This window comes from Gossypium hirsutum, chromosome D08 (assembly GCF_007990345.1).
Source record: "Gossypium hirsutum isolate 1008001.06 chromosome D08, Gossypium_hirsutum_v2.1, whole genome shotgun sequence".
Taxonomy (NCBI): Eukaryota; Viridiplantae; Streptophyta; class Magnoliopsida; order Malvales; family Malvaceae; genus Gossypium; species Gossypium hirsutum.
This window is the reverse complement of record NC_053444.1, coordinates 10,108,222-10,119,053: the sequence shown is the minus strand read 5'-3', so window position 1 is coordinate 10,119,053 and position 10,832 is coordinate 10,108,222. Positions and strand designations below refer to the sequence as shown.

Genomic DNA, 10,832 nt, shown 5'->3' with positions numbered 1-10,832 from the left:
GTAATTTAGTAGTTTAATTTAGTTGGATGTTTGGATAAAATAAACATTTTTATATTTGAATTAACCAATTATTTTTTCGTACTTATTCAATTTGAATTTAATATTTTTATAAAATTCTAAATATTACACATTAATTGAACAGTTTCTGAAATCAGACTTGAGTTTTCTTTTTTTTAACTTTAATGGCGAGGAGAATGAGTGAAGCCAGGCACTGGCGGTGGCCAAAATTTGTGAAAGAAATACATTGTATTTACATCTTCAAATAAAACCAACTCACATGATGTCACCATTTTTTTTCTTTTTTAAAGTTGTATGCACATCACGATACACAGGTTTATAAATTGTTTCATACACTTTGTTTTGCAATTTTTGTTACATATTTTTCCATTTATTTTCTAATTAAAAGTTTATTTTTTATCTTCCACTTTTGTAAGTTAATCCAAAATGAAAGGCGATGAAGTAGGGTAGGAAATGTGGGATGGCTACAGAAGTGGGGCCCAACCCCAAGGGGTGTTTCAGTTTAACCAAAGGGGAAAGGCAAATTGAAAGGAGGTTGGAGTTTAGAGGGTTAACTTTCCTTCCTAGTCTTCCACTTCAACAATGGGTGAGAAATGAATAATCCACTACCGACACTGTCTTTCGTGTAAAGCTTCAGACATACCATTAAAGGGTACAGAGATTGAGAGAAAACTACTTGTGGGACTTCACCCCCCCCCAAAAAAAACTGTTTTTTCTCTGTCTCTGCAATAAACTGGAAGGAGCAGACACAGAGACAGGGAGAGAGAGAGAGAGAGAGAGAGAGAGAGAGAGAGAGAGAGAGGTGTGGGGGAGACAGTATGGCTAAGTTAATCAAAGGATAAGATTTGATCCATCTCTCTTATGTTTTCCTTTTTCTTTGTATAAAGTCCAGAAGAAGCAGATTCAAGGATATTGAGAAGAAGTTTCTAAAGATTTTGTAAGTCCTTTTTTTTTTTTGTCTTCACTTGTTTTCTTTACCTAATTTTGGGTGTGTGTTTTGATCAGATTTGGTTTGATGGGTTTTGCTTAAGTTCTCATAATTCTTTTTGAGCTCTTGTATGTGAGCAAGGAAACTTGGAATTTTTTTAGGTGATTTTCTATAGCTTTTTCAGTTGGTTGGCTTGTTAATTGATTTGCTGCTTTGGGATGGTTGTTGGGTGTTGAATTTTGAGGCTTGGGAACATGGCGAGCCTATTCGGTGAAAAAGCTTATACATCACTTAATTATATGAAATAAATTTCAATATATTATGTATTAGGGAAGAATGAAAATGTTGGCAAAAAGATCTGATATTTAACATGGTCCATTGAAACAAGATTAATGTGGCGCCGAGCTAGCGGTTTTCATTTGCAAACTGGATTTGTGGCTTTGCAATTGGCCTCTAAACATGCTTCCTGCACATGTTTGTAGATCCAGCAGAAAGGGGTTATTACTATCTGACTAATGACCTTTTTCATCTTTTGCAGGTTAAGCTAGCTATGGGAACTCTTGCAATCGATACGGAGTGTGTGGATTCTGATATATACCGTGCTTTGGGATTCAAAGAATTGGGTAAAGGAGTTGTTGGAACTCCACGGATTTTATCACTTCTTTCTTCGCTTCTTGAGGAATCCGTCCAAAGAAACGAGATGGAGTCCGAGACGGTGAACTTCAAAGATAATGTTGCCATGTTTCATGGGTTAAGAGCTCCCACCATAAGCATTCAGCATTATATCGATCGCATCTTCAAGTATGCTGGCTGCAGTCCGTCGTGCTTTCTCGTTGCATACATTTATGTCGATAGATTTGTTCAACAAACGGATGTGCATTTGACTTCCCTTAATGTTCACCGACTCCTCATAACCAGTGTATTGGTAGCCGCAAAGTTTATTGATGATGCGTGAGTGTTATGAGATTGTAGTTTGAGGTTGAGGTTGATGTTAGATATAGTTTGCATCATTTCTTCCCATTGTGTTTTGCAGGTTTTTCAACAATGCATATTATGCGCGAGTGGGAGGGGTAAGCACGGCGGAGCTCAACAGGTTGGAGATGAGCTTTCTGTTTGGTCTGGATTTCAGACTTCAAGTAACTGTGAATACATTCCAAGGATACTGTTGTCAGCTGCAAAAGGAATGTTGGGAAGGTAATCAAATCGAACGGCCTATTCGAGCCTGTGGAATCAAAGATAGTTGGCCAAGCAAAAGTGATACGCAATGCGCTCCCACAATTTCAAGATGAAGCTACGCAGTCATGCCAAGATTCTTGAAGAAACGGCAAGCTTTTGCATCATTTGAATGCGCCTATTAGTTAGCATTGATTGTTTCCATCTTTTTCATGATGTTGTTTGTTTCTTAGCGTGCACCTTTGTGTTCATTGCTTTGCAGTGCAAAAAGGCATGTTGTATATTAACTTTGTGAGCATCACATTTATTTTAAATGATTTATTTTTTATCCAACTTAATTTATCATGCTCAAATATAATTAAATATTTTCTTTAATTCAAATAAATTTATTTAACTTAATTTTATTCCAAGTGCAAGCTTAAAGTGAATTTGTAAAATGAGGCCTTTTAAATTAATTAAATAATTATTTGAAATAAGAGAAATAAATTGCTTGATCTACTATGTATAAAAAAAATCGATTCTAAAAAATTATTAAGGAGTTTTTATTGTTTCATTATCAACATTCTCGTCAAATCAAATATTTCAATCATATGTTTTTCATTAAATTTAGATTCTATTTGCATTATAGTATTTTGGAATCCAACCTTCCTGTATTTTTCAAAAAAAAAAAGAAATTTGAAAGAAGAACTTTTCATTATTCTATAGCTATATCAATTCACATACCTTTTGATTATAAATTTTTGCTAACCAAGTTCATATGAAATAATCATGCCTAATAAGAACTCAAAATTTTCAAGCAACATGTTTGGTTGGGGGAATGGAATAGCATTCTCCATTTATTCATTGAATTGTAAACCATTCATTTGTTTGGTTGAACGCAATACTCATTTAAGGAATGTTTATTGCTTCCCTTTTACTTACCTTCCCGTTACAGTTATTTTATGCAACTTTTAATCACAAAACAAAATTAATTTTCAAACTAATCCTTTAAAATCTAGACTTAAAATATAAAAATAAAATATTTTAATATAATTTAATATAAAACTAAAAACTATTTTAATATAAAAATAATTATATTACAAATTTTATTAAATTATATTTAATAATAATCCTATAATATTTAATAACAATAACAATAACAATAATCATCTACATAACAAAATTCTGCTAAGGGTACTCTGGTCATTTTAGTTTTTTTCATATACTATTACAATATCTATTACATTCAACCAAATAATTGAATTAATGATTACAACTTTATTCCATTTCAGTTCTATTTCATTATTTCCATTACAGCCCTATTCAATTCCAGTGAACTAAACCTGTCATCGATTTCACTTTTGACTTTAGGATCATCACTAACTTTAGCTAATTTCAATAAAGTATCTCTTATTTGAGGAGCTTGAAATCTTATTGTAACACCCCATACTCGAGACCGTTGCCGGAGTTGAGCATGGGGTGTTACTTGACTTAACTTATTAGTTCGGGGCATAAAAATTTACTTTTAAAATTTATTTCACTGTTTACCATAATGCTGTGCACCTGCACAACAGTCACTAATTTAACTATAACTCGAGCTACGAAACTCGAAATTTAGATCCATGAATTTTACCTGAAACTAGACTTATATATTATCTTACCATAAAATTTTTAGAATTTTTGGTTTAGCCAATTAGTACAGTTTATTCATTAAAGTCTCCCCTGTTTCACTGCCTGACAGTTCTGACCTTTATTCACTAAAAATCAATTTTCTCATCGTATGATTTTCATATGGTGTTCTCACTTGTTTCTACAGAAAATAGACTCACCAAGGAATCTAGAAATATAAATTATAACTCATAATTATTTTTTTACAATTTTTAATTATTTTATAAAGTCAGAACAGGGGACTCCAAAAACCATTCTGACCCTGTCTAACCAAAATTCAAATATCTCAAAATATAAAATTCCTTTACCCACATCATTATTTTTTTTATGAAAATAGACTCGATAAGCTTTAATTATATATATCATTCACTCTCTAATTCATTTTATACTATCCTTGGTGATTTTTCAAATTCACGTCACTGCTACTGTCCCAAAACTGTTTCATTGCAAATTTTTACTCTTTCATAATTTCTAGGTATAAACTATCACCTAGGCATTCATAATACCAAACATATTCTTACTTAGCCATTTTAATAGCTAAACATTATCACATATTTACACATCATCCTTTAGCAATATCATAAGGACATACATTCAAAATGACTAAGTCCCTATACATACCATAGCTCAAACATTGATCATCATAAAATATAGAGTTGTTGTTGTTGATAGTGTGAGCGCTCTCTGACATCTTTAAGATCCCCGAATTAGCTTTGCAATATTATAAAAGAAGGAAAATAAAAGAAGTAAGCATAAAGCTTAGTAAGTTTACAAGCAAATAAATAACAACATTTAACACAAATAATTATACTCAAATGTCATGATCTTTAATTTCCTCTTTACTTACTCTTTTACTCGTTCACTTACTTGTTTACTTAGATAATTCATGATTATAACTTACTCTTCTCTTGCTGAAATGTTGGTTCTCTATTGATAACATAATATGTTCTTAACTCTTATAACTCACCTGAATTTGCTATTTATGCTTTTACCTGAACTTTCATGGAACATAATTTGTTTACTAACCCGTTGAGTCTTATTGGAATAATAAGGATACTTGGGTCTCTTTTCTGATAATAACATGCCAAAGCCATGTCCCAGACATGGTCTTACATGAGATGTTTATTGTACTGCCAATGCCATATCCCAGATATGGTTTTACATGGGAGTTCTCATATCGGTGCCCATGCCATGTCCTAGACATGGTCTTACGGGGGACCTCTCATCTCCGTGCCAACGCCATATCCCAGACATGGTCTTATATGGGACCTCTCATAACCTCAATGATGCCAATGCCGTGTCCCAGACATGGTCTTACATGGGATCTTTTTACGCAAATATCATGACATTTGTATCCGATACATTCCTAATGTTTCAACGGGACTTTTTAATACTAATTCTCTGTTATCTCATACTTGAGTCAACATTAGATATTTTCATGAAATAAATACATAATTGCTAAAAAAAACAGCATTAATAATAATTATCAAAATATTGCATTTATTTACCGTAAACTTACCTCAGTACAAAATATGGCCAAATCTATCAACTTAGTCTTCAACTGTTTTCTTTCCTCAGTCTAACCCCAGATTTCGTTCTTCTTGATCTATAATAGCAAATTTAGTTTATTTAATACTCACATTTATCAAAACAGCCCTCGACTCTAACTTTGGCAAAATTGTAATTTTGCCCCTAAACTTTTACATATTTACACTTTTACCCCAAAGTTCGGAAATTAAACTTCATCTCATATTCTTATGTTTTATAACATGCCGAACATTTTCCCCTTCTATGGTAACATCAAATTCCCATTCTAACACTTACTTATGAACATTAGGTATTTTTACCGATTATGTCGTTTTACTCGTTTTCACTTAAAATCGCTTGGCAAAAGTTGTTTAACATAATTTCAAGCTTCATATTCTATCATAAAACATCAAAATAAACACATTTCACCTATGGGTATTTTCCAAATATGAACCCTAGGTTAAATTATTGCTAGAATAAGCTAAATTAAGTTACCGAAGCTTCAAAAACGTAAAGAACATTAAAAACGGGACTTGGGATCACTTACTATGGAGCTTGGAAGCTTGAAAACCCTAACTATGGCTTCCCCCTTGCTAATTTTGGCCAACTGAAGAAGATGAGCACAATTTTGCCATATTTTTCCCTTTTAATTCATTTTAATTACCAAATTACCAAAATGCCCCTAACTTCAAAATTTCCTATTTCACTTATATAATGTCCATTTTTGTCCATAACTCAACCAATGGTCTAATTACCATATAAAGACCTCCAATTTAAAATTTCATAACAATTGGACACCTCTAACATGTAGAACTCAACTTTTGCACTTTTTACAATTTAGTCCTTTTGACTAAATTGAGTGCCCAAACGTCTAAATTTTTGAACGAAATTTTCACGAAATCATTCCGTGAAATTGTAGGCCATAAAATATAGTAAAAATAAATTTTTCCTCATTGGATTTGTGGTCCCGAAACCACAGTTTCGACTAGGCCCAAAATCGGGATGTTACACTTATAGCTTTAACACTTTAAATACAACTTTGTCAATGTGTTTGTGATAGTGATTTAAGAGTTAGGTTCAATATATGATATTGTAGAATTTTCCACCTTTTCATTGAAGAAAATAATGAGCATATTCGTTATAGTACTTCGGACTAGGTAAAAATACAAACTAATAATATAACTTTCAAAGTTAAAATAAGATAACCAGGTTAAAAGTTGATTTCCAATAATTACCAGAGAAATTCAAATTCAAAGAGAGAGAATTCAATCTTAATTGTTGAAAAATATATGAGATGGTTTTAATTCTGAGGCCAAAAAGCAGTAAAAACTTTTACAGAGCTATTTTTTTTATGAGAACGAGAGAATTAAAATACTGGGTGCAAGAAGAAAATATATTATTTGATTGATTTAATTATGATAGAGAACTTTTAATTGGGAGTACGTAAAAAATCACATTCTAAAGCCTCATCATGGGCCAATAAGCTTCCCTCTTTTAATGTTGGTTTTTGGATTAAATTTTAATGTTTACAAAAGTTATTAAAGCAATAAAGCAATAACTTGATAGACATAGCTTTTTTTCTCTTCTTTTAATGATATGGAAGGTATAAATAAATATACACAAATTTAGTTCAACTTGAAATATCTACTTTCTTACAACTCATGTTGATTTCCCCACACGTCTTAGGCGCCAAAAAAAATAGAGGCCGAATATATTTCTAATTATCCATACCCAATGCATGAGAAATGAGATATAGAATGTTCCAAGATGCAGAAAAGAGAGCAGAATGTCGGTCCACTCCACCGCATCAGCAAAGCAATAGCAGCCATCTTTAAGCGCTCAAGAGTAAGTACAGGCAGTCCCCATTCCAAATCTATTTCTTCTTTTCACATTGAAACCATGCCTGCCAGCCACTACCACTTGCTTTGTGAACTACTGTCACTGTCGCAGCTCCTCCTCCTTGGCTTATTAGCTACATAATCTTTTGACTTAGTTCTGGTCTATGGTTGCATCAATTAATTGTTTTCACACCCTGCCTTCTTCACATTAACTTTCTTATAACAAACGCTTAATTAATTGTTAAATTTTATATTTTTCAAAATAATTCATTAAATCTTATTATTTTTAAAATTTTATTTAACAAAAATATTATTACTGTTATGAATATTTTATTAAGTGGATGCCCATTAAGATCAAGATAAGTTTTGATATACTTTAAATTCTAATAGTAATAAGCACTAAATCTCTACTTCATTTATACTTCTTATGCCTAGAGACTTTGGAGAAGCTTTGTAAATATTCCGATTGATCAATAAAATACACTTTCTCTTTTGCTCTCCCATTTTCTTTGTTCTTTACTCCCTGTCTATTTATTTTATAACATGCTATCAACACGGTTCTCTTTTAATTATTTTTCTCCATAAGTCACAAAAATATCCTAAAGTTTACTGTTATCGATTGCCTCCTAGAGTTGCTGCTATTTCAATTGAGGCTTGCGCACTATGGGTAATCATTAGAGCCTTTAACCACTTAGTGCTCGTGATAATAGCCAGGGTGATGATGATGATGTTAAAGATCTTCAGGTATATTTTACTATGATTTATTTATTATATCATGTTTATAATTGGAGACTAATCATGACGACATGAATAGATAGATTTTGATTTGAAATCCACGCATGTTTGCGATGGTGATTATGAAAAAAAAATCTATTAGGATGTTTATAAGTTCATCCTAGTAAATCTATTACATTCCCCAAAGTGAACGCAAACATAAAAGAAAATAAAAACCATTATTTCAATATTTGGCAGTACAAAATTAGTCAAAAGCTCCAGAAGAGCTCATATATTAATATCTTGTGATGGTTAATCTATTGGTTTTAAAATATATTCATAATGGATCTCATATGGAAATTGTGAATGAGGAAAAAATTATATTTCATATGAATCAAAAGAAGATTAAATTATTGATTACTCTTTATATTAAATTGCATTGACTTTGATTATCTTTGTGATCTCTTTTGTCATCATCCCCTTTAAGGGATTAAAAGTAAAATATTTAACTGTGAAAGATCTACTTATGAGCAATAGAATATGGTAATTCTATCTCAAGCTCGTTATGGTTGGATGCACCTGAAGTTGCAAGTTTTTTTTAAACTATGAGTATAACTCTACAGTATTCAGAATAAGTTTTCAATTAAAATTATGTGGAAAAATATTACTGATGAGAACTTGTAAGAGAGAAAACTTATATATGGAAAGTCATTGGTTATGTACCTGTTGTATACCTGAAAAATAAGATCCACTCTCAAAGTTTGCTATTAATAATTTTTTTTTGGATATTTGAAAATTCTGACATATTTTCTGAAGCGAATATTGCATATAATTATTTGGAAATTATATTTATTGACTTAGTGGCATTATAGACTTCATATTGATTTAAACATTTCTAGTAGTAAATGTTATAATAGTACTTATATGTGGATTCAAAGTAAAAGGAATGATAGTAAAAGTATCAATTTGTTATAATTTAGTACAATTGAAATGCATATTAAAGTAAACTAGAAGTTTACTGATACAAATATATTTACTACTTGGCATGACCAGTTAGACCATCTTGGATCATATATGATGCAAAAATTAATTGAGAATTCATATGAACATTCATTTAAGAACCAAAAAAGTCTTTAATTTAAAGAATTCTCATTTGTTGCTTGTTTTCAATGAAAATTAATTGTTAGAAACTCACTAGCTAAAGTTGAGATTTAATGTCTTACATTTCTAAAATGAATATGGGTCCATTCATCCACCATGTGAATAATTTTGATATTATATGATTTTGGTAGATGCATCTACAAAATAATCATGTATGTGTTATCAACTTGCAACCTGTCATTTGCAAGATTGCTTGTTTAAATAATTAATTTCAGGTCATGCAATTAAGACAATTCATCTTGCTAATACTGATGAGTTTATATCACAGATCTTTTATTGATCGAGTTTGAAAAACTTTCATAAAAGCTTATTATTTATGCGCATAATGGTTTAGAGAAATTATTTATTGAATGCCTCTGGTTAATGTCTAAACCATTACTTATGATAACTAAACTTCCTATTTCAACATGAGATTATGTTGACTTACATGTTATACGCATCAAGCCAATAAGTTATAAATACTCCTAATTTCAATTGGTTTTTAGTCAAGAGCTAAATATTTCTCATCTTTGAATTTTTGTATGTGCGTATATGTTCTAATTGCTTCACCACAACGCACAAATATGAGTGAATCCTTAAAGAAAGTTGAGAATATATATTAATTACAAGTCTCCTTGTATTATTAGATGTTTTGAATGTATTGGAGATTCAATTATGACATGATCCGTGATTACTATTTTGATTCGATAGTTTTCCCGACATTTGGGGGAGATAAATAAAAACTTGTAATGAGTTAGGGGGAGAGTAATTTGAACCAAAAGTTCAACAAGGATAACTCATTAAAGTTAACTGTTAGATGTTTTTTATAAACTTAATGAGAATAACCAAGTGTTATATACCATCTAATATTTTAATTTTAATCAAAGTCCTAGTAGGACAATCAGTTAGAATAAATAATAGATTGATCGGTTCCAAAGATGAAAATTCTTCTAGATGTGTGCTCTAGAAGAGACCCAAGACATAACTAATAAGTAAAACTCTAGAAGAGATTCAGGTACCTGAAACTGAAGATTAAAATAATGAAAATAAGATATCTTGATAAATTAAGTCAATTCCAGAAAATATGGAACTTAATAATAAAAGTGGTCAACAATGATTTTGCATGCAATATTATTATTGAAATAATGAAATAAAAGGAAGATCTTGAATAAATCTATTGAGAAATATAGATATGAAATAAATTGATCAAAATAGAAAGGCACAACTCAAATACAATTAAATTCGTGGAGTTTTTGGACTAGTAGTCCAAATATCTAAAGGTATAAAGTCAATGAGGGTGCAAATGAAGTAGTTTTGCAAGAGTGAAATAAAAATATGAAGTTTTTCGCTAAGTTCTGGCATTGATTATGAAAATATATAATATTCTTTTGTAGTGGATGCAATAACCTTTAGAAATATTATTTTGACAATTTATAAAAGATTTAACTTACGTCTAATGGTTGTTGTTACAACCTTTTATGAACAGCTATATAGTAAAGTTTATATTAATATCCTTGAAGGATTTAGGATGTTAGAAGCATATTGAAATTCTCGAAAAATTGTTCATTTATATAAATTGAAATAATTTGAACATATGTGGTAAATAGTAGTTGAAGAAGGATTATAAAATGATCCAAAATACCTATTTGTGTTTTTATAGAAGAATCATGATTAAAGTTTGCTATGATTATTGTTGAAACTCCTAAAGAGATCGAAATATATTTCCCTCAAAATTTTCCCTTACTCATGACTTTCAAAAGAATGGTGATAAAAATGCTTAGTAGACAATGAAAACCTATCTTCAAGCCTTTGATCTTTGGGAGGTTATAAATGCTGAAATAGAACCA

General features: G+C 30.7%; 1 protein-coding gene across 2 annotated transcripts; it reads left to right on the top strand.

The window, feature by feature from the left end:
• Nucleotides 1–367: 367 nt before the first annotated feature.
• On the top strand, nucleotides 368–2,452 carry LOC107914663 (cyclin-U3-1). 2 transcript variants are annotated; one of them, XM_041099819.1, is made up of 4 exons: nucleotides 368–955; nucleotides 1,024–1,107; nucleotides 1,485–1,897; nucleotides 1,980–2,452. In XM_041099819.1, exons 3-4 carry the CDS (start codon nucleotides 1,497–1,499, stop codon nucleotides 2,233–2,235), a joined length of 657 nt encoding a protein of 218 aa, XP_040955753.1. In that variant the 5' UTR covers nucleotides 368–955; nucleotides 1,024–1,107; nucleotides 1,485–1,496; the 3' UTR covers nucleotides 2,236–2,452. The 2 variants fall into 2 exon arrangements, with proteins under 2 accessions (XP_040955753.1, XP_016699136.1); XM_016843647.2 differs by lacking the exon at nucleotides 1,024–1,107 and having other exon boundaries at nucleotides 377–955.
• The last annotated feature ends 8,380 nt before the right edge of the window (nucleotides 2,453–10,832 follow it).

Coding starts and splice junctions, on each gene's coding strand:
- LOC107914663 (XM_041099819.1), top strand. CDS start 1,497: ATGGGAACTCTTGCAATCGATACGGAGTGTGTGGATTCTGATATATAC. Junction 1,898..1,979: donor GCAAAGTTTATTGATGATGC/GTGAGTGTTATG, acceptor TGTGTTTTGCAG/GTTTTTCAACAATGCATATT.